The 24,324-nt window shown below is 39.8% G+C and overlaps 1 protein-coding gene across 1 annotated transcript; it reads left to right on the top strand.

Moving 5' to 3' along the window:
* Window positions 1–986: 986 nt before the first annotated feature.
* Window positions 987–23,833, top strand: SLC10A2 (solute carrier family 10 member 2). Its single transcript, XM_049778629.1, has 6 exons — window positions 987–1,363; window positions 11,224–11,342; window positions 15,941–16,029; window positions 17,538–17,713; window positions 20,062–20,219; window positions 23,742–23,833. The coding sequence occupies exons 1-6, from the start codon at window positions 987–989 to the stop codon at window positions 23,831–23,833; spliced, it is 1,011 nt and encodes a 336-aa protein (XP_049634586.1).
* The last annotated feature ends 491 nt before the right edge of the window (window positions 23,834–24,324 follow it).

The raw sequence follows: 24,324 nt of genomic DNA, 5'->3' as shown, positions 1-24,324 counted from the left end.
CTAGTTGACATTTGCAAAATTCGACCTCCCTTCAAACCTCTGCTCAACTCCCCTGCTTCCCAACACACACACACACACACACACACACACACACACACATACACACACACTCACACACACACACACACCTCAAAAAAAAACCCTACAATTTCCATTCCTGACTCTAAAAACAAAAAGCTCCTGTCACTTTGACCCAGTCCTCGGTGGTTCATCCCGCTAAATAATTGTATTGTCTCTAGCTATAAAGCACTTTGTTACTATGGCAACACACATTTAATTGTGTGTGTCAGTGATTGAGGGCAGATCTACTCATCATCAATGCAGAAACTGTTGTCTCCTCCCTCTCAGGAGATTACATCAGTATTCCCCATATTCCTGGGGCCTGCACCCACTTTATGGACATAACAGACCAAGATGAGCAGACAGATCGATAGAGCAGGGGAAGGAAATCCAAGATCTGACATCCAATCTAGCTTCTGACACTTGTTGGGAATATATCTCCTTTGGGGGGTGAGGGGTCATAAAATAACCCCCCCCTCTTTAAAGGGAGATATTACTTCCCTCCAACTTAACCCTTTCCTAAATAGCTTTTATAGTTTGGAATTGATTTGAAGCGTCATTTTGCTTAAAAAAAAATCACTGAACAAACCTTCCCACCATTAAACATTAACATGATTTTTTATAGGGCTCAGTTCATTATCATGTCAATAAATGATTAATTACAAGTCCCTGTGAGGACCAATAAGTGTGCAGGACTTTTATGATTCATAATTTGTGCTGTGTTGTAATGCAGCGTCTTGAAACTGACATTGTAGCATTTATTGTTTTTTTATGGCTGCTCACAGGTGACTTTTGAAAGCGACACCAAAGTGACACATGTCTCTTCGGAAGGGTTTAAAAGTTTGCCTGGCGTGGAGCGGACATTCCCTGCTGTCCAGCCCGGAGTCACGGATCGGGGCACAAGTGGATACCTGCCAGTCTGAGCCATGAATGACCTGATGGAGTGTCCAGCAGAAGCCACCGTGTGTCACGGTGCATCCTGTGTTCTTCCCCCCAGCAATTTCAACGCCATCCTCAGCGTGACTCTGAGCACAGTGCTCACCATCCTCTTGGCTATGGTGATGTTCTCTATGGGGTGCAACGTGGAAATCAAGAAATTCCTCGGGCACATCAAGCGGCCCTGGGGTATCTTTGTGGGCTTCCTCTGTCAATTTGGAATCATGCCACTCATGGGGTTCATCCTGTCCGTGGCTTTTGACATCCTCCCAGTCCAAGCTGTGGTGGTGCTCATCATGGGGTGCTGTCCCGGAGGAACGTCCTCCAACATTTTGGCCTATTGGGTGGATGGCGACATGGACTTGAGGTAAGATAGTCAAGCCTCTGTGTACCGTTAGCACTTCCAAACCATCTTCCAGGACAACCTGGGATCTCGGGGGAATAATCCTCTCATCTTGGCTGCATTGAAGAGTTAACAGACTCTAATGAATAACCCCTCTACCCAGCTGCTTTGCCATTAGAAGTTGGAGTTTAGATTTTGTGTTGGGATGTTTCCAGCTAATTCGCTGTAAAGGAAATTGGGTCCTGGGTTAGAGAAATAGTACAGTGGGTAGGACATTTGCTTTACATGCTGATGACTCAAGTGTAAGCCCCTGCATCCCATATGGTTCCTTGGAGCCTCTCAGACATAACTTTCTTTCCTTTCTTTCCTTCTTTCTTCTTTTCTTTCTCTCTTTGTCAGTTTTGGACCACACCCAATGGTATTCCGGGTTACTCCTGAATCTATGCTCAGAAATAACTCCTAGCAGGCTCAGAGGACTACATGGGATGCCAGGGATGGAACCCGGGATAGAAGCCAGAACTGCCATATGCAAGGGAAATGCCCTACCCACTGTGCTATCATTTCAGCCCCTATCAGAAATAATTTCCGAGCACAGAGTCAGGAGTAATCCCTGAGCACTGCCAGCTGTGGCATACACACACACACACACACACACACACACACACACACACACGGTGGATTATTTTGCTGTTGATTTTAGGGAAAAGATTCAAAGTGTTTCCAATAAGACCATTTCCCAAGTCACAAACTACAGCTGAGAAAGTCTTTTTGGTGGTTTCAGGAGGGAGAAACCAGACTTCAATTGTTGGTCAAACCTTAGAAACAATAATGAAGTCATGATCTCCATCAAACTCAGCCAGTCTTTCAGAGAGGCTTCTTGAGGTACATTTGTTTTATTTCTAATGGAATTAGGAAGAAAAATTATTTGAATTATATGGCTACCTTAGTATAAAATCAAAAACAGCTGGTTTCTTTGCTTCCCACAGAGTAATCTAAATTGCTGTATTTTCTCAATTCATCCTGCACCAATCTAAACTAGCAATGGGGGTGGGGTGGATATTAGAAGCAAGATACAGTATTAATATGACAAGGCTGAGAATTTTAACATGCATGGTGAATAGACAAATGTCTTTCTTTTCCTTGCCTCACAGTTCCTTACTTCTTGGGAAAGGTATGCATTTCTGCAAGCCAACCAGGTACTAATGGAACATGTGATTATTAAATATTGTCCAGTAGGCCATCGGCTCTATTAATCACCAGCCTCTTCCCGCCAATGAGAGAAGTTATTTACGCAGAAATGTTAGCATTGAAGAATAGCTAAATGTCCTCCACTTGGTGTCTGGTGAGAAGCAGAAAGCCTGCCTGTCACTGGTTTTCTCTACAAGCTCTGCTCTCCAGGAGCTGGTGACAAAACACATAACCCAGGGATCTTCACGTTGCCTATGTCTTGCCTAAGAAAATATTGTATTTGACTGGCTGTGGGTTGTTTTTCAAAAAACCCAGAAGAACAAATACTACTCAGTTCTAGTTTATTTGTGAATACATAGAGCAAGAGCATCTTCTGAGACTCGTATTTGCCCTGAACATGAATGAGCACAGGAAGGGAGGGGAATTGGTCCGTAATGTTTTCAGCATTTGCTGTGCTCAGGGAAGTAAATCAAGATTTGGGGCTCAATTTCCACTTATAGTTTTGAAGGACCTTTGTGATTTCTTTAGTACAACTAAAGGGTCCATGGCCCTCTAACCATGTGAACTCGTGTTGTGAAACTGAAAAGTCACCAAGTGGGATGAGGTGTCCTGCAGGCTTGGTGGACTGACTGCTGGAACAGATCCCTTCTGGGGGTCCAATCTGTAAAAATCTGAACCTCCAAGTTCCAGGTTATTCTCTGTACTTTAAGGAAATGTTTCCCCTCCTGAGAGAGGAAATGGTCATGTAACTCTGCACTGTATTAGGATTCATAGAAACATATCAAGGAAGAAATATCTTAAGCAAAAAAAAAAAAAAGACCATTTTTAATATGACCCAAGAACTAGGGAGAAAACTCAGAGGCCAGGGGGGAAAAAGTTGGCCTGGGACTCAAGTTCAAAGCCACCCACCCCAGCTTCAGTGGGTGTGGGTTGAAAGTTCCTCAGTACCAATTGTCAGGCCTCAGTTTTGCACCATTCAGCCAACTTCGTTGGCTAAGCCAGATGTGATCCTTTGAGGACTCTGAACACCGCTTGCAGAGGACTCCCCCCAAATCATAGGACTTTAAACAAATCAAAGGGAAAAAAATATAAGTTTAAAATCAAAGTAGTAAACATTTGACCAGATTGTGATCCAGGAATCTGCCTGCCAATTAGAGCAGGTTCTTTGGTAGCGCAGCAAAGTTGGCTGTATTTCCTGGCCCTCCACAGCCCAGCCAGCCCTCTAACATTTTCACCTCTTGAAAGCTCAGGCAAGACCCCATAAAAGACTTTTCATGCCCCCAAATAAATCCCCCTTCACCTCATAAACATTCACACTTCCTTCTCCTCTAATTCTAAAGTGTCACCATATTGTTTTGCAGCACAGAGAAGGGCAAGGGGAGGAAACAGTGCAACAAGAAATAGTCTCAGGAAGGAGATGGTACAGCCCATCAACTGGGCAGTATCCCTAGCCTACTTCTGACCTAGGTTCAATTCCAAGCATACAGACCCAGGCAATTCCACGCACAGCCAAACACAAGCAACATTACAGCCCTGGCATTGAACCATGGGATCCCCAAATATCCTGAACACCATTTAAGAGCTCCTTCCCCCAATATGTTCTTTTAATTTCAAAAATATTTTTTTTTGGTTTTGGGGCCAGGAGGCAGTCAGATATTACTCCTTGCTCTGTGCTCAGAAATCATTCCTGGCATACTTAGGGGACCATATGGGATGCCATGAATAGAAACAAGATCAGCTGCATGCAAGGTAAATGCACTAACAACTTTGATACCACTCCAACCCCTTAATTTACAAAAAATAAATAAATAAATTTAATAAAAGTATGGCCTTACAAGAGAAGAACAACATGGTCACAGAGCCAGGTCACTCACAAAGCACCAGGTCTCCAGCATTTTACCTGTCCAAAAAGGATTCAGAACAGCTCCAGGAATTAGGACTGAGCTTGGGAAAACAAAGAGTCTTAGCATCACAATGTCCCCAAGTCACTGTGAACCTCTTTCCAATGATTCAGGTGTGTGATGGTGAATGCTGGGCTTGTGCATGTGATGGCTCTCTATGAGAAGAAGCTGCCCAGGCATTTTCTTGAGGTAAATGCAGAGAGCCACCCTTCAAGACTCTGGGTTCCATTTTTTGCACACGTGTTATTCATCTGCAGTGCATTATGGGTTACTACAGGCTCCTTGCTTGGCCTCTTAACTACAGTGTAGTCTCCATCTTTATTTCCCACCCTACGCTCCTGGTCCTTAGCTTCCTCTGAATCCCTAGGACAGTAATCCGGAGATGATTGCTTATACCAGCTGATAACCTCTGCCAATAGGACAGATTTCCCATGCCAGAAGATCCCGCAACTGGCTTGTATTTTTCTATGTGTCCTGGGAGAAGAGACCCAGTAGTTCCACCTCACCTGGTCACCTACTTTGAACCTGGGGTGTCACTGCAGTGGACAAGCTCTAGGATTCAAAAGTGAGGAGGCTGAGATAGAAGAGGATGGGAAGCTACCCTTAGCAAAATAGCACCATTCACTCATTGTTCCCTTGCACATTTGAAAAACTCACTCAATTCCATCTTGCTCCCCCTGCCTTGAATGTTGTAGATAACTGCGTATGAACCATTGAGACAGGAGGGCACCATAAGCACAAATTACTATTTTTTGGTGGGGGACTGAAACTGTGACCAGTGCTCTAAGTTCATAGCTCATGGAGCCCTCCTCACTCCCTCTCCTTCCCCAGTGAGCTTCAGTTCCTTTCTCTGCATTCACAGCAAAGAACTTTTCCTTCTTTAATCTCTTTGTTGGGAAGGCCAATGTATGTGTCCTTTCCTTAGTTTTTTCACAGTTTCTTCACTGCTCACTTCCTTTTGTTGTTTTTGAGATTTAAGCTGTTCAGTGGTCGGGGCCAGAGTGATAGTGCAATGGGAAGAGCTCTAGACTTGCACACAGTTGACCTTAATTCAACCCCATCTCATATGGTCCCCATAAATCACTAGGAGTGATTCATAAATGCAGAGCACAAGTAACTCCAAAGCATCACTGGGTGTGACCCAAAAACAAACAAACAGAAAGGTTCACTGTTATTTCCCTACTGTATCCCTCATACTGTGGTCAATTTTTTTCATCTTTAGTCCATAGAGTGCTTATTTTAGTATCCAAAATCCTTACTCATTGACTTTTCACAAATTCAAAGCAATCCTCTCCTTTCAGCCATGCAGATGGCCATTTCTTCTTCAAGAACTAACTATATTTTGCTTGTCTTCTATTTTCCTTCAAAGTAATCAACCTTGGTCTTTTTCATGAAGAATTTGACTTTTTTATAGGAACAATTGTGCTCCTCACATTAAAAAATTCTGCATGGTTTTATTGTCATCTTCAGAATACTTCCCTAAGGTCAGAGCTAGGGTTTCCTGCATTTAATAAATCATAAAATTAAGTTTCATCACTCTATCTCTCACATCCAACATGGGTTAGAGTAAACATTCACATCCAGGCCTACTCATTTATTGAATATGAAATATTCAATATTCACTGTTCAACTATTCCCTTTCTAGACTCTTGGCCCTTGCTCAGGGTTCTCCTACCTACTCATCAAGTCTCACATTTTAGCACCACCTACTTAAACTTTGTTTGGTCTCATAAATATAGTGTTTCATTTCCAAAATTTGGATCACCTTTTGCATATCTGATAAGTCTTCACAAAATTCCTCAACAGTGACAAAATTCATTTATTTTGTTGCAAATCACATTGATGAGATTTTCTGTATTTCTATTATTGGCATATAAGTCCCTAGTAGAATTAGTTATGCAAATAATTTCTTTTACCTATGTGAAGTTATTTCCTTGCATTGCTCCTTAATGCATTTTAGGTATAAATAATTACTACTTTTAAGCAATTGGCTGTGGATTTCATATTAGTCTAATGGTCATCAGCACCTAACTACCTCTCCAAATGCCACTAAGCCTAATCTTCCTGGTCACTAAGCTAAGTCATTTTCTTCCCAACTCCTATGCCAAACCTCCTCATGGTTTTTAAGATAATTACCTTACCCAACTCCAAACCATGATGCCACTTAATATACTGTTTTAGCAATAATTCAGATAAGAAATGCTGCAAAGGATATGTTAAAGAAAATACCGAGAGAGAGAAAGAGAGAGAGAGAGAGAGAGAGAGAGAGAGAGAGAGAGAGAGAGAGAGAGAGAGATTTCCTTCCACCCTAACCCTATCTTCTTACTCTCTTTTTTTTTTTTTTGGTTTTTTGGGTCACACCCAGCAGTGCTCAGGGGTTACTCCTGGCTCTAGGCCCAGAAATCGCTCCTGGCAGGCTTGGGGGACCATATGGGATGCTGGGATTCGAACCACTGTCCTTCTGCATGCAAGGCAAACGCCTTACCTTCATGTGCTCTCTTCGGCCCCTATCTTCTTACTCTTAAGAACATGTGGAAGGCACTGAAATAAAAGCAGTGTTATTTCAGGACTCACTTTAAATTCATACTAATATTGTTGTTTGGGAGGCCATACTCAGCAGTGCTCAGGGCTTACTCTTGAGTCTGTGTTGAGGGATCACTCCTGGCAGATTCAGAATGTCACATAGGATGCCAAGGATCAAACTGAATGCAAGAAAAGCATCCTACACTACATACTATTGCTCTGGCCCCATTACAATTTATTTCTAATAAATAAAATATTTACTTAAATGTTTAAGAAGTAACATAAGTGTTATGTCTTTAGATTGCTTTGTGAGCTGCTAAGAAATATTATGTACTACAATCTGGGGACTTGAGGGACAAAGTAATTGTACAGGGGTTCTGCTTTATTTTTCTTAATGTTCTTTGGCTAAAAGTTCAAAGTTAAGATATCAGCAACAGGACTACTGAGAATTTTGTTTATGGGTGATTGTCCTTCCACTGTAACTTTACCTTGTCCTCTTTCTTTGCATCTTTGTTCTCATAAATAAAAATAAAAAATTAAAAAAGAATAATTAAAATATTTAAAAATGAGAACAGTATGGGAGGTGAGGAATGAAGAGAGGAAAGATCTTTGCCAATCTCTTGGGTTTTTTTTTTTTAAATTTAGCAAAGTACTGTATTTTTCATACCATAAGATGCTCTATTTTCCTCCCAAAAGTGCATCTTCTGGAGCAAATGCCACCTGGAGCTGATACCTGAGTGCAGGGGAGGAGAGTATCTAAAAACTATGTGCGTCTTATGGTCAGATGTGTCTTATAAAGTGAAAAGTAGGGTACTTCTTTTTTTTTTTAATATAATTTTTATTTTGATCATAGTGGCTTACATATTGTTGACAATAATATTTTAGGTACATATTTACATAAAATCAGGGGGGATTCCCATCCCCAAATTGTCCTCCCTACTCCCCCGTTTCTGTCTTACCTCCCATTTCCTCTTCCCTCACCCCCAGGGCGGCTAGAATATGTGGTCCCCTTTGTCTCTAACCAACTACTTAGTAGTCTTGCATCAGTTTGGTCTTGATGCCTCCCTTATTTCCCCCTCTAAGTAGGGGCAGGGGTAGCTAGTTCAAGTTGCGTGGTTTTGCCTGAAAAAGAGAAAATAAATAAACCGGGGTAAGAGTTTAATACCCCGAAAATGGGCAGAATCCTTCTAGAGGTTCTCATCATCGATTTGGGAAATGAAGGAGAAAAAGAAGTTGAAACACTCCACCAGTACCAAAAGAAGTGTCAAATATCCAGTGAGGACTCCAGCTATAACGATAAGCACCACAAAAAAAAACAGATAAAAAATAAACCAAAACAAACTAAAAACAAACACAAACAAACAAAAAACACACCGTGGTCTTGAAATAAGAAACATGGCGTAGCACATAACGAAAGAAAAGAAAGGAAGAGAAAGAAAAGAAAGAAAAAAAAAAAGAATAATTGGGGCCAACAATTTCAATAATCACATCCAAACTGAGGAATCGACCAAAATAGCTAGGTAAATAAAAATAATAATAACAATAATAAATGAAGGTAAGATATATATATATATATACATAACCAAGGTTTTGTGTTTTTTGTATTTTTTTTCCCTCCTGCCCTGGCACAGTAAATATTGGGGTCATTCGAAAAGGAATTCACTTGCCCTATAAGATATGGGGTTTCTCCGTCCTTGGAGTATACTGTCATGGAATCAGCTCTAGTCTTTGCTCAGGATCATTACTCTCCAGGTTGTGGTTTTTTTTTTTTTTTTTTTTTTTTTTTTTGGTAGTAGGGTACTTCTTATACCTAAATTCAAAGTATTACTGATACCTAAACTCATTATTCTGGCATAAAACTGACTTAGCCTCCTGCTTTATACCTAAATTAACTGTCACTATAATAGATTGTACTTCTTAGAATGTTCCACAAGACTCTCCAGCATTTGTTATTGTTACGCATTATTTTTACTCCGCTAAGACGGAATTTTCTAAATCCTTAAATATATTTAAGTAAGATCATATGTGGTCTTTCATTTTCATTTTTTTCATTGTTGAAGTTTTATTAAGCTCTTGTTGCTAGTTGACCATTCTGCTACTTCTTTAGTTTCTAAACATTAGGTGGCTTCAAATACACATTGATGTTTAAATTAGTATGTTCCTTTAGGGATAACAGAATTTAAAAATTGGAGTTTGGGTCCAAGAATTTAAAGCACTGTTGCTAATACTGCTGCTTTTGTGGAATGTGGTTTCAGCTTTGGATGTATAAGAAGGCAGAGGTGGTGTTGATTTCACCCTAAATTCTTGCATACCTGAATTTTGACTTCTCTGCAGAGAGCCATAAATAAGTGACAAAGCAGAACCATTGGCAAAGAAGCTATTGTGGATGATGGGTTCAGCCTTCAGAAGGGTCAGGACTTGGCCCACCTCTCCTCCCAAGATTTCCAACTTCCAGTTGCATGGCCTCAAAAGTGGTTTCTCCAAAGCAATTACTACATGAATTGAATCTTCTGATGATCTTTACCTCTCAGCCTTTCTTTTTACTAAAATTACCCTTTGTAGATGCATTGAAAGTAATTGCCTACCTCCAGCTATTTTCTTTAGCATTGTATAAGGTGGATCATTTGTGTTGTTTGGAGTCTAAAAGTAAGATTTTCCTGCAGGCCCATACAGAAGACCTTGCAGAAATGACCATTCTTCTTAGTCTCTAAGCTACAGCTTTTGAGAGAGGTTTCTCAGAAATATCCTCCGGGTTTCCTAATTATTGAAGTTCCGTCCAATTTCCATAATGAACAGAAATAAAAGCACACACTTTGGCTGGCATGAGAACAACATTTAAGGGTCCCTTGCATTATTCTGGGTGCTGGACTCATTGTCTAGTTTTATCCTCATAGTCTAAAAGGTGGTGACAATTGTTATCTTCCTTGCACATGTTAGGATACTGATAAAGTCTTATTGTGAGTGGCCAAGCCTATTTCTAAGGAGGTAGGTTAGAAAACTGGGTATCCAGGACCGGTGAGGTGGCGCTAGAGGTGAGGTGTCTGCCTTGCAAGCACTAGCCAAGGAAGGACCGCGGTTCGATCCCCCGGAGTCCCATATGGTCCCCCCAATTGCCCCCCAAGGGGCAATTTCTGAGCGCTTAGCCAGGAGTAACTCCTGAGCATCAAATGGGTGTGGCCCCCCAAAAGATTTAGAAAACTGGGTATCCAGCTGCTCACTCCATGGGCAGATAATGGTCAGGGCCCTTTGAAAGACCCAGGAAGATAGATAACCCCAAACCCCTTTCCATCCACTGCTAGTGCTAAAAAGTGTACAATGCAAGCTTCATTCCCCCACCTCAAATTCTAAGCCTGCTGCTACTCCAAGTCCACTCATTCTAACACAAAAGCTTCCCACGAAGCACAGCTCTTGTGAACATACACTTAGTCCATTTCTAAGTCATTTCTTTTTTTTATAAAATAATTATTTGTTTTTATTTGATTCCTATTCAAGAGAATTATTTCATATATAGTCAATATAGGCACAGAGTTAAAAAAATTTTTTTAACATTTTCTAATGGTGGTGTGCCTCATGATTTTGTTTTCTTTTTTTTTATCTTTATTTAAACACCGTGATTACAAACATGATTATAGTTGTATGATTACAGTCATGTAAAGAACACCCCCCTTAACCGGTGCAACATTCCCACCACAAGTCATTCAATCCTGGGGCTCAAACGTCTCCTCCTGTAAACTTTTTTGTTGTGGTGGTGGTTGTTGTTCTAGTGCAATAGACTTTGTCTTCTTTTTCCAAACCATGGGTATTTGGGCACCAATTTGTCTGAGAATTTCCCCCTGGCACCTGTTTGTTTTGCCAAGGATACAGACAGATGTGAATCATCCCCAGCTCGCCTAGACAAACACAGTGAAACTCTCGTTGTCTGGCTTGGAATCCCTGTTTGCTGTTATCTGATTGGAGGTCCAAAGGGTAGTATGGCTGAGCATCATGGAGGGTTTCATGATGAGTTTTGAATAGTCATGAACCTAAATACTTTCTATACTGCCATAAGAAAACCACAGAATGGGCCTCACTCTTCTACCAAAGACTAGATCCTGCTCGGTCATTCCCTATGACAACACAGATAAGACCGCAGGCACATGGAAAATTCTGTGCATCAGCCCAAGGCTATATGGACTGAGTCCTCCGTGGGACTTTCTGATCATGATTTGAATATGAAGTCATCGTTCCCTAAAAAACCCAGGTAGCCCTACCAATGACTCTGTTTTCTTTCAGTGTCAGCATGACCACCTGCTCTACCCTGCTGGCCTTGGGAATGATGCCTCTGTGCCTCTTGATCTACACCAAGATGTGGGCTGATGCAGGGACCATCGTCATTCCCTATGATAACATAGGTAAGTCCTTTCTCTGGCAGATTTCTGACTTATTACCCTCCTGTTCTCTCCTTTCCCAGGGGAGATACTAAGGACAGATTCAGACCTTACTTCCCACTCACAGAGGAAGTATATGTTCACTTAAGATTTTATTACAAGTCTCCCCTGTATTGGAATGAAAATTGGAAGAGTTGACATTCCAAATTTTGACCCCATGAGAAAACCTGCTTATGTCCTCCATTGAAATCACCAAGAAACAGGCCAAGTGAAGAGGTGCCAGCATTTCACAGTTGCCCAGATCTAAGAAAGTCAATGTAGCTGGTTTCATCCTCTTAATGCAACTCTTTTCTGGGATCAGAAGTTTGCTGCCAGCCTCTGAAATATGAAATATGAAATATTTGAAATATGAAAGACATGAAAAAATACATACCATTAATGATTGTTAATTTAAGTGCCTAGAAAGCACCCATAAATATGGCAATAAGAAAAAAGACAATGGGCCCCGAGAGACAGCACAGCGGCATTTGCCTTGCAAGCAGCCGATTCAGGACCAAAGGTGGTTGGTTCGAATCCCGGTATCCCATATGGTCCCCCGTGCCTGCCAGGAACTATTTCTGAGCAGACAGCCAGGAGTAACCCCTGAGCACCGCCGGGTGTGGCCCCAAAAAACAAACAAACAAAAAAAAAAAAAAGACAAGGTAAGGCCGATCATTTATATACTCAACTACAAGTTGAGTACAACAAGAGTTGTGAGTTATAACTGGATTCGAAAGATGATTTCCTGGAACCAATTCTATGCCATGCCCTGGGACTCCAATATACTAGTTAGAGAATAGAAATGAATCTCCAATCTTTGACCTCATCCTAAAGGGAAGCAAAGGGTGATAGGAGATGAAGTGATTGGTATAAAATGGGATCGAGTGAAAAAATGGAAATTTCCTAACTTCCCTAAACTAGGCATTTCCTATGCAAGCTGAGATGTCAATGAAATAAGTGCCCATCACTGAGTATATTGCATGATACTCATCTTTTTCTGATAGCCTTGAAGACAATGTTTCTCCAGTGGGATGTTTCAAAGGCATGTGGGTTTCACAGTGGAGGGAACCTTTAAGAAAAGCCTAACTGGAAACTCTGAAAAAATATTTGCCCAACGGGCTTAAGGTGGGATAAAAAATCAAATTGGATGGTTTATAAATTCACTCCCATTTTTAAAGAAAATTGTCTCCATGATTAAATATTACTTAAGGTCTACTCAACTGAATTTGAACAAACTATCAGAGAGTAGCTGGGTACAATGCATGTAGCAGCATATTCAGATCTTGACTTTCTTCTTTCTCTCAATCCTGCCATAATAATCAGAGCAAAAAATAAGTCAAGTGTCACTCCTGACACATCCCATTCAATATGGGATCTCCCTACACAAGGACCAACTCCTGAGCCAGGGAACTCCTTTAATTGAGCACATTCTCGTGTGAATCAGGTGTAAGTGATCTACTAGGATCATTTACCTGTTCATGCCTACTGCTATGTAGCTTAGCCTGTTTGAAAAATAGCTTCTTTAGGATCAAAGAATACAGTTTGCTAGGCCACGTACATTGTATAGCTCAAAGACTCTTCTATTGAAAGAAGACTTAAACCTGTATTCTCCAGTTTAAAAACATAGTTTTAGAATTTTATCTTCTTTATAGCTATTCCCTTCTTGAAACTTAGTCATTCTAAATGTAGCGTGGATGGCATATTATACTATTTTGTGTAAATTTTGAAGAGAAAGAAAAACTTAAAAAAATTAATTAACATCTCAACAATAGGAAAAGGTCATTCCTTAAGAGATAGTAGGCAAAAAAGTTTGAGTTCATTTTAAATGAGAGTTTGAAAAAATAAACATTAGCCAGCTTACTCACTATCTCTTCCAGGTATAATTTCTTAGCTCATGATCTTCCTAGTCCTTGAATGTAGAAAAGAAATACCCTGGTTGTTTCACAAGAATCTATCACCACCTTTTGGGAAGCTTCAGATGAATGGCTCAGGCCACATTCTGTAATGCTCAGAAGCTATCCCTGATATTGTGCTCATGAATGACCCTTGGTGTACCAGAGATCAAACTGCAAGGCAGAGTTTACTTCCTGTGCTATCTTTCTGGCTCAAGGTAAATTGACATCTTGACTTGATCCAGATGAGCCAAAGCTGTAGACAACCCCTAGTCTGCCTTCATTCTGCTCTCCAGGGAAACCTGTTTGAAGCAGGCTTCATAGGAGCACACCATGCTCATAAGCATCTGCTGAGTCCCCTCAGTTTACAATATCTGGATAAAGAGAGAGGTACCCTGTACAGTTCAAACGTCTAAGAAAAAGGTCAAGTTATCCTCTCTACCGTGCCTTTGACAATGTACCACAAACTGTATGTCCACTTTATCACCCACCTCACTGTGACATAGACATAATCTTGCCCATTTTTAAGTGGTGAAACTCAGACCCAGTGGATTCAGTGATGTGCACACTCCTCCCACAAGTTCTGAATACATTTCAGTCAATCAGACCACAGGTACCACCATGTGTGCCTTTCACCCACCTTTTCTATTCTTTTTCTTTCTTCTTTCTTTTCTTCTAGAATTTCTGTAAACTCAATTAGAGATCAAGTTGTGACTCAAATGGTGTTCCTGTAAGTAGATACTTTGCTACCTAAATATAAAATATTTGCCACCCAAAATATCGGCTTCTAGGGCAAAAGAAAAAAAAGACCCTGATTAAAAGAAAGGGCTCTCTCTTTTTCTCTCTCTCCTCTCTCTCTTTCTCTCTCTCAGAAATAAAATAGAGTTGCCCCAATTCGCTTCTCCAGATGGGATCCAGATGCTCTAAATGCAAAGATGAGCAAACAGTACCCTTGCCAGTCAACTTCAAGTCCTGGAAATGCTTTATTAGGTCCCATCTGGTCTGGAGAAGAAACTCAATTGTGTTGTGTATATTGGCAAGTAGTCCTGCTTGAGTTTGTGTCTTATCACCCTATCCAAAGGGAACAAAGATTCTTAGCAAGAGGGACTAAACATGGAGGCAAGATCCTTTTATATAGATCCAACCCATTAATTACATTCTATCTTCCAAATACAGCTTTTGTATAAATCATCATTAAGTCATCAATGTGACTCAGGATGTATTTAATATAAGGCTTAAAAGTTGCTCACAAATGACAAAAATTACCTCCCAGGAGAGGAGTCTTCTTCCAGAAAAACAACAAATAATATTTATCAAGAAGGGAGCTAATGTGATAGTCCAGTGTGCAAGGTGCTTGCCTTGCACAATACCAACCTGGGTCCAATCTCCAATATACAATACAGTCTCTCAAGCACTTCCAGGAGTAATTCCTGAGTGCAGAGATGGTAGAGTAATCTCTGAGCATCTCTGGGAGGGGTCCAAAAACAAACAAAAAGAATAACCAAGAGAGATTTTTCTAACGGTTTTTACCAAAATGTCTATTAGAGATATTTTTCTATAACCATTGTTGTGGAAAAACCTACTTCTTCCTCCTACCTAGCTTTTATTTAAATTTTCACTCTGATATCAGAAAATTATCAGAACATTATTTTGAAACATTTCTAGAAAAATTATTGATTTGTATAGACTGACAGGAGGAACTAACGGGTAACAGTTTGTTTTTATCATTATAATTATTTTTATATTTGTGTCACAATTATAAAACCTAAAAATCCTAATGGGTATTGTTTCAAGTTCTTCTTTAACTTATTCCAAAAGTAAATAATATAGCTTCTCATAATTTCACTATGAATTCTACTTTCTCCTACTATTTTCAAAAGGTATTAGTTTTTTTTTAAAAAAAAATCCATGAGAATTATAACTGGTTGGTGTTCTAGAATAGCAGTTCTGGACAAATATATGTTGAATAATATAGAGAAATAATCCACAAGCCCTGAAAACAGCAGTAAATTTAACATGGTGAAATTGAAGGATGACTCTTATCTGGCTGGGTGAGCACGTCCCTGCAAAGAATTATAATTACTTGAGAGGTCGCCAAATAGATTATCTCATGGAAAATTTAAGGCATGCTTTTTCAACCTGTTCTCTCACCTCTCTGCTGTATATTTGAATAACGGAAGTCAGTCTTAACTGGAATTCATTAGCTTTAAGAAGGCCTGGAAAATGTCAAGCTTTTTCTTTGATTCCAACTGCCACTGAGTAACAGACAAATGTAAAACATCAAGTGGATACTCAACCAGAAAACACACACACACACACACACACACACACACATTCCAAACCTTGAATATACATTGTTCATGGGCTATAGAGGTTCCCAGATCAAATAAACCAAGATACCTAGATTCTGACAAATTAAAGCTAAAAGTCTGAGATTGGCAGTACAAGAAACTCTTGCAATTAACCCAGAATTGAAGCAAGGGAAGCATCAACCGTATCAATTCACAACCAGAAATATTCAATTATTAACTGGTGAGAATAAATAAGGGGACTTTTGGGTTTTATCTTTTTTAAGCACCCAAGAAAGACTGAAATGCTAGCACTGTCTTTCTCCTGCTGCTTTTACTTATTCTCTTGGACTCTTTCCTATGCTGAATGCTCTATTAATCAAAATACTTTTCTCACTTATAGGTACATCGCTGGTTGCTCTTGTTGTTCCTGTTTCCATTGGGATCTTTGTGAATCACAAATGGCCCCAGAAAGCCAAGATCATACTTAAGGTGAGTGTCTCATGCCTGAAACTGCACAATTAGATGCCAAATCAAGAAAAGTAAAGTGATGATGTTTACTTCCATTCGGTTGGGTTTTTTTTTTTTTTTTTTTTACCATAATAAGACAAGTGCATCACCTCCAGTGAAGCCTAGGGAAATTTTTTCTCTAAGAAATGAAGGCACTAGTGCAGGTATCCCCACTTTGTTCTCGCTATCCTTTCTAGCCATAGTATTCTGCTCTTGGTATGCGGGTTTAACATATATAAACATTTATCTGAGTAAGGATCATATTTTCCTTTATTTCTTTTTTAATTTTTTTTTTTTTTTGGTTTTTGGGCCACACCCAGCGGTGCTCTGGGGTTACTCCTGGCTGTCTGCTCAGAAATAGCTCCTGGCAGGCACGGGGGACCATGTGGAACACCGGGATTCGAACCAACCACCTTAGGTCCTGGATCGGCTGCTTGCAAGGCAAACACCGCTGTGCTATCTCTCCGGGCCCTTCTTTTTTAATTTTATATTTAAACACCATGGTTATGAGGTTGTTCATACTACAGTTTTGGTTTGTTTGTTTGTTTTTTTCACAAATAAAGTTGTTAATGATTGAGTTACCCTTATACACTGTTCAACAACCTTCCCCAATGGGGAAATGGGGAAACCACAGCCAATGTCAATAGTTTCTTCTCACTATATATATTGATAAGCTTAGCTCCTAAAAAGTTTAGATTATATATTAAATATATTGGGAAAATGTACCTAAAATATGTATAGTAACATATAATATAATATTATATATTATAATATATTACATATAACATATAATATTAATTTTGTAATTACTAGTCATTTATTCTGCTTCCCCAACTGCTTTCTAGCTAGGAAATGTAGATTTTACAATAGGCATCAATATAGACAGAGATGGTATAAATAAATATAGACAAATTTACCGATGAGAGAGCAAACTATGCTAAGTTCTTGGTTTTTATGCACAGAAAAATGTTTGTTTCTCCACATTTTTAATGTGAGAAGGAGAAAATAATGACCATAGTCATTTGTTTGCCTTAAGTTTTATAGAGTTTTACAATCATGTTCCTATTCTCCTTAACAATTCTCCTAACCTGGGCCAGATTTGACCCTCAAAGACAGAAGAAAAAAATTATGATGAAGAGAGTTTTAGTGATTCACCTGGGGAGGAGTGAGGCAGGCTTAAAAGGAGAAGAGAGGCAGGCAGAAGGCAGAAGGAGAGAATCTAGGACAAAAACCTAGTAAACTGGGTTTTCTTGCTTTCCAACAAGGCTCATTTGCAGCAAGAACATTTGCAAGCTAATTGGGCATGAATGCAACATCTCCTGTTGGGTTGTTAACATTCCAAACATGAGACCAGCACTTCCCTTCTTGGAGGGCCAACCTGGGATGCACCGACTCCACATAAACCAGTTCCTATTGCGTCCCAAAAAGGAAAAGAGGAGATTGGGGATTTGCCTAGACTCGGACTATGTGTCTGCTTGTGTCTGTTCCAGATCGGGTCCATCGCGGGAGCAGTCCTGATCGTCCTCATCGCTGTGATCGGCGGGGTGCTCTACCAGAGCGCCTGGGTCATCCAGCCCAAGCTCTGGATCATTGGCACACTCTTCCCAGTGGCCGGATATTCCCTGGGGTTCTTTCTGGCTAGAATAGCCGGTCAGCCCTGGCACAGGTATGATGCGGGAGTAAATCAGACTGGACATTCCTGGGGACAGCTCTTTAGTTTTCCAGAGCCCCTTAGCCACAGAGAGTGGCTGGAAATCAGAAAGGTTTCTTAGATCTGGAAGCTGCAGGTCATGATGTCTGTGGGGTGCTTCTTTCTTTCCTTGGGCTCTGCAATCTGTCCCAGATATTCTCTCTCTTTCTCTGTCTCTGTCTGTCTGTCTCTCTCTCTCTCCACCTTGACCCTTGGTGGATAAAATACCTTTTCCCTGCATCTTTTCATTTTGTTTTCAGAGCTTGTATCTGAACAAATGTCCCTTTCACAAGGACACTAGTTCTCATCATTTCACCTTCACTAATTTCACCCAATTATGGTGATCTTCTGAACCACTGGGAATTAGAATCTCTACAGATGTAAATGAAAGGACACAATCTACCCATAACAGCTCTAAATGTGTGGAGATGGCACATTCCAGGTCTTTCACCTGTAATAATTTTCCCCCTGTTTCTGGAGAAGGCATTTGAAAGACTCATTTGTGCAATTACGCAAGTGCCCTCAAAAGAAAATTGGGACTGCCTCTTTTTAATTCAATGTTTCTGGAACCCTATACATGTGAATTCTTCTCTTCTATGGTGACATGACTTCTGCTCCCAGAGAGACTTTAGCACAATTATTTATTTCCTTTCTTTTCTGCTTTTTTTTGGGGGGGGGCACAGCAGGGCTCAGGGGTTATTCCTGGCTCTGCACTCAGAAATTACTCCTGGCAGGCACAGGGTTCCATATGGGATGACAGAGATCTTTAGCGCAATTCTTAAGGTGTACCCTCACCAGACTATATCAGTTCATTCCTGTATGGGAATCAGAAACATATTTCCAAGGATGCCAAGATTAGCAGTGCATTTAGCACTGCTAAATGATGATAAAAGATCTATACTGTGATTTATACTTGACCTTGAGTGTTTTCTCACCCTGCTCTCTGCTCTGCACTCTCACAAATGAATGACACAATTGAAAGAAGTGAAACAAACACTCTTTGTGATTGGTGAAACATAATAAAGATGGGTTTCCTACTTCCGTGTTTTTGTATTTATATGCACCTGTTTATAATGTATGTTATACTTAATGTCTATAGCTAGATATATGGATGGATAGAGAAATACGTAGATGGATGGATGGATACATAGATCAATGGATAGACAGGTAGATAGATAGATAGATAGATAGATAGATAGATAGATAGATAGATAGATAGATAGATAGGTAGGTAGGTAGGTAGGTAGGTAGGTAGGTAGGTAGGTAGGTAGGTAGGTAGGTAGATAGATAGATAGATAGATAGATAGATAGATAGATAGATAGATAGATAGATAGATAGATAGATAGATAGATAGATAGATAGATAGATAGATAGATAGATAGATAGATAGATAGATAGATGATAGATAGATAGATAGATAGATAGATAGATAGATAGATAGATAGATAGATAGATAGATAGATAGATAGGTAGGTAGGTAGGTAGGTAGGTAGGTAGGTAGGTAGGTAAGTAGATAGGTAGAAAGAAAGAAAGAAAGAAAGAAAGATAGACAAACAGACAGACAAGCAGATAGACAGACAAAAATAGATAAAAAATAGATAGACAGATAGCTGATAGTATTGAAGCAGAAAGAAGAGGGTTCCAGGAGTCCCTCTCAATGATGCCAAACCCAGTAATACAGGCCTGAAATCTCTGCCCAGGACAATCCTTAGCAGGGTTGGATGTAGTGGTGGCAGGCATTGAACTTTGCCACTAAGCTGTCTCCCTGCCCTATCTATATGTTTATTTAATATGTGATTTGACTTCTATTGCACATAGAAGATAAAGATGATAGAGAAACAGATTTAGAAAGGATATTAATAAAACTACATTCTACAACTCAGGAGATAAACTGAGCTAGTTGGCACTCCCTCCTCTAGACAAAATCAACTATAATGTCTGAATTATTAATGTAAAAAAAATCAAATTGCCTTATTTTAAACTTATATTGTTCTATGTCCATATTCCTATGTTCTCATAAAAGGTGACTAAAGACAGCTAAAGAGAGAAAGAATATTTTGTAGTTCTTAAAACATAGCACATGACAGTAATGTATATTCATACATATTTTATTCCATATAAATAGCATTGTGTTAATTTAATAAGCATTAAATAAAAGTAAAAATTTGCATTCATGAATGAATATTTTCATATTTAAATAAATATTCACTAGGAGCAGAGATATACATTACTATGTCTGTCATTCCTGTTACCGCTACTTTTAAGGGTGCAGAATAGAAAAACACAAGTACCCTAAGAACCCCCTTTCTCTGCTTGCTCAAAGGTGTCGGACGGTGGCTCTGGAGACAGGGATGCAGAATACACAGCTGTGCTCAACCATCGTTCAATTGTCATTCACACCTGAGGAGCTCAACCACGTGTTCACCTTTCCACTTATCTACAGCATCTTCCAACTGGCCTTTGCAGGGATATTCTTGGGAAGTAAGTAATATTGTCCTCATATAATATCCCAGTGCTTTTCTTTGACCAATCCCAGAGTAGCTAATTTAGCATGGATTATCCTCCTCTGTTTTATTTTCAGCTTTCCTTGTTCTGGTAGTAAATTACATAAAGGAAACTAGATTCTAGCAATTAAGAAAGTTGGTGGGAAAAGCCACTTAGGGTATTATTACAATTTCCTAATAGTTGGGGGAAAGATTATAAGTCTACCAGAAGGTTTAAGAAAAGGCAATATTATTGAAAAGAGTTGATTGAAGGTTGAAGGTTGTTTGTCTTCACAACTTCCTCTTCTTGAGTAACTAGGGGGCATGTTGACCTTTGGCACCAGTGAACTATGTGCCTTTGTGGGTGCTCCCAGGAATGCTGAGCAGTTTTATCAAAATGCTATCTTGAAATAATTTTTCCATAATAAATATTCATAAAAATAGGCATAGAAATATTAGGCATCAGGCTATGTTACATTAGAAGATCAATATCTGTGTGCTTATGAGTCTAGGTATACGTATTTACATCAGTGGCCAATGGCCAACCTTCAGTTTATGGACCAGTGTCAGACTACAGGAGTAGAAAAGTCATAAGCCACTGACTGATCTACCATCTTGGTTGCATCTACCCAATTCGATGGGTACTAGTCTGCTGGCGTGGAATGATTGAAGAGTGTTCATTTATATACATGTGCATATATAGAAAATGCCTATATAGTTGAACCAGTTGTAGCAAACTTCAGGTTTTCAGAGAACTTATTTCTCGGTTTTCCACTGAGACCATATAGCTTGGAGCCATTAACCTCTGCTTCCTGGGAACCATTGACCTCTGACCTTGACCACCTTCCTTCATCTACTGGAAGCTTTGCTCTATACTTTGTTTCCCACAGACCTATAAGATATCTCTCCCTACTTAAAATGATTTATTTGTAAATAAAGTGTTATTTAAAATGTTATGACACTTGAATCAGATTGTAAAGTGAATGATAAAAGTAATGTCAATGCTAATTTTAAAGCACCCAAAGAAACAGTTGATTTCGGTTTTGTTTTCAATTCTTGATTTAGTTTTATGAGACTCCAGCTGCCTGAGGCATCAGTCATTCTCTGTGCTGGTATCTAGAGTGTCTTTCTTAAAAGAGTATTTTCCTTTTTCACAGTCTCTGAGCCCATCATTAATGTTCTCACAACTCATCATTGACATGGGAACTGGGATCCATGACTACTTTAATCTGACTTCCTGTCTAACAGAGATATTCCCTATTAAATGCACCTTAATATTTTTCCAGTTATAACTAGTTAGTGACATCCACCATGCCAGCCAGAGAATGTGGACCAGTAGATAGAACATTTAAGTAGATTTACTAGTTAATAACTAAGTCAAACTGGAGAGTACAATAGGTAAGGTGCATGCCTTAACATACAGGTTTGATCCCCAGCATATAATTAACTTTGCCAGAAATGATTCCTGAACACAAAACTAGGAGTTACCTCTGACCATCACTGAGTATGGCCCAAAAACAAGAAATAAAATTAAGCAGCTCAAGCAAGATTAAGTTAGACTTAAGTTATGTATAATGGATGGGTGAGCTGTATTGGCTGTACACTTTTCATGGTTTTGCATTGAATAAGAATAAGCATCAGGAAGCATCTTTATTAAGTATCTTTGGTACCTGAAAATAGTTTTGATAAGATTATAAGCCTAAACTTTTTTTAATAAAGCAATAAGAAATGAAAGAATGAGAGGTGAGGGAGGGAGAGGAAGCAGAAAAAACAAAGAAAATGAAGAATGGAAGTAGACAAAAGAGAAAGGAAGGAAAAATGGAAAGGAGAGAAGAGAAGAAAGAAAAAGAGAAGAGGAAAGGTCAAGTTAGGAGAGGACAGAAAAGACAGGAGAGGATAGCAGAAAAGAGGATAGGAGAAATTATTTAATTAAAAACTCAATAGTTTGGGGCCTGAGAGATAGCATGGAGGAAGGGCATTTGCCTTGCATGCAGAAAAACAGTGGTTCGAATCCCAGCATCCCATATGGTCCCCCAAGCCTGCCAGGAGCAATTTCTGAATGTAGAGCCAGGATAACCTCTGACCGCTGCTGGGTGTGACCCAAACCCACCCACCCCCAAAAGAAACTCAATAGTTTAAGTGAAGGGAGTGTCACCTGTCTATTTATAATACAAGTGTTGGGACATTTTTATTAGCCACATGCTCAATTTAATCAATTCAAGTGCTCAGTGGATTCCCAAATGTTGCATTGCTCTAGGTGCAGAAAGCAATCCCAGAGACACTGACCCTGATGTAGTAAGACCCTTGTATCAGTCATTGTTCTTCCCAGATGACCTCAGAGTCAGAGTTAACATTCGCTGAGCACTTTTTCACTGAGCACTTTCTCGCTGAGCACTTTTTCACTGAGCACTTTCTCACTGAGCACTTTTTTTGGTTTTTCGAGCCACACCCATTTGATGCTCAGGGGTTACTCCTGGCTAAGCGCTCAGAAATTGCCCTGGCTTGGGGGGACCATATGGGACGCCGGGGGGATCGAACCGTGGTCCTTCCTTGGATAGCACTTGTAAGGCAGACATCTTACCTCTAGCGCCACCTCGCCGGCCCCCACTGAGCACTTTTTTAAGGGCTCTAGCAGTCACTTTGCTTCTTTATCACCCTGAATTCCCACAATTCATGCCTCAATGAGATTGTCAGTATTAACGTATACCAGGGCAAGAAACTGAAATTGGAGGGTTCTGATTTAATGTGTGTGTGTGTGTGTGTGTGTGTGTGTGTGTGTGTGTGTGTGTGTGTGTACCGGCTATGTCAAGCTTGAAAACAACTGAGCGAGAGAAGTAAACATCAGCTAGATGTGAAAATATGGCTCAGAAGTACAGCCTTGCAAATCTGCTAAGCCTTCATTTCTTCACACCTTCACTGTGATCCATGCATTCCCAGAATGTTCATGGACACAGAGACACTATAGGTCTCCCTTTGCAGGCCAGTCTCTCCCAATAAGCTGCCCGTAAAATTCACTGAAAAAACAGCTTATCTAAAATACATTGAAAAAGTCACTGAAATATACTAATAATTGGCTGCCCCCAAAACTCACAACCTGCAAAGGAGAAGCGAAGCAGTCTGAACATCCATTAACTAGGGCTCCCCTATTCCTAAGAAGATCTGAGTAGAGAGTAGAGTGTTCCACCAGCTCCTTTCCTCCCACACAAACCAAGCTAGCAGCCATTTCTCCTGAGCAGGTAGACTCTTTGTTCAAGGCCAGTGCCTTAACATTGGGATGTGATAGGCCTGTTGATTGCCAAGTCAAGAGCAAATATGCTCTGAAGTCCAGCCTTGCTCTTCCTGAGATGCAGGGATTCTTTTACCCAGGAATAATCATGGAACTAAGAGTCAGGGACTCTCAATAAAAAGCCCATGGAGAAGACAGATGCCTTGAGCACCATCAATAGGAATCAAAATCCAGTGAGTTTGTCACTTACTATAACAATGCAATGTACTTACCTTCCTATGTATTATATTCCAGTATATGTGGCATACAAGAAATGTGCTGTCAAAAACAAAGCAGAACTCTCTGAGAATCAAGACAATGAAGCTTTGCCGGAGCCTTCACTCTAAGACACAAATGATGGGTTTCAGCCAGACTAAAGGAGACACTGAGTGAACCACAAAGAAGACTTAACTACATAAAGAACATACTGCAACTACTGGAATTTTTTTAATTAAGTTGTGTTCAAAAGATAGTTGGCAGGAAAGAGTTGAATGTCAACATTTAAATTGCAGCTAGATCCATGTATGGATTTTAGTACCAAGTGACTAGAGGTGCAATTGTTTTAACATTGCAAATATTTATATGTGTATATATAAATATATATAGTGTACATAGACTACCTTTGAAATAGATCCTCAAATACTCATAGCTAACACTGGTAATCTTAGAAAGCCGAACTGATTTTCCCAAAACCTCATGACACAGAGAAAAACACCTCATTTCTTTGCTTGTTAAACTAGAGACAGTGAGTTATTATTGTAAAGCAGTCCTGGTTTTCTCTGTTATTTATGCTTGTGAATGTCTTCTGCAAACATTGACATCTATTTATTTATATGAC

This window comes from Suncus etruscus, chromosome 8 (assembly GCF_024139225.1).
Source record: "Suncus etruscus isolate mSunEtr1 chromosome 8, mSunEtr1.pri.cur, whole genome shotgun sequence".
Classification (NCBI taxonomy): Eukaryota; Metazoa; Chordata; class Mammalia; order Eulipotyphla; family Soricidae; genus Suncus; species Suncus etruscus.
The sequence above is the reverse complement of the archived record's forward strand: the minus strand, read 5'-3'. Positions and strand labels throughout refer to the sequence as shown.

Coding starts and splice junctions, on each gene's coding strand:
- SLC10A2 (XM_049778629.1), top strand. CDS start 987: ATGAATGACCTGATGGAGTGTCCAGCAGAAGCCACCGTGTGTCACGGT. Junction 16,030..17,537: donor AAGCCAAGATCATACTTAAG/GTGAGTGTCTCA, acceptor TGTCTGTTCCAG/ATCGGGTCCATCGCGGGAGC. Junction 17,714..20,061: donor GCCGGTCAGCCCTGGCACAG/GTATGATGCGGG, acceptor GCTTGCTCAAAG/GTGTCGGACGGTGGCTCTGG.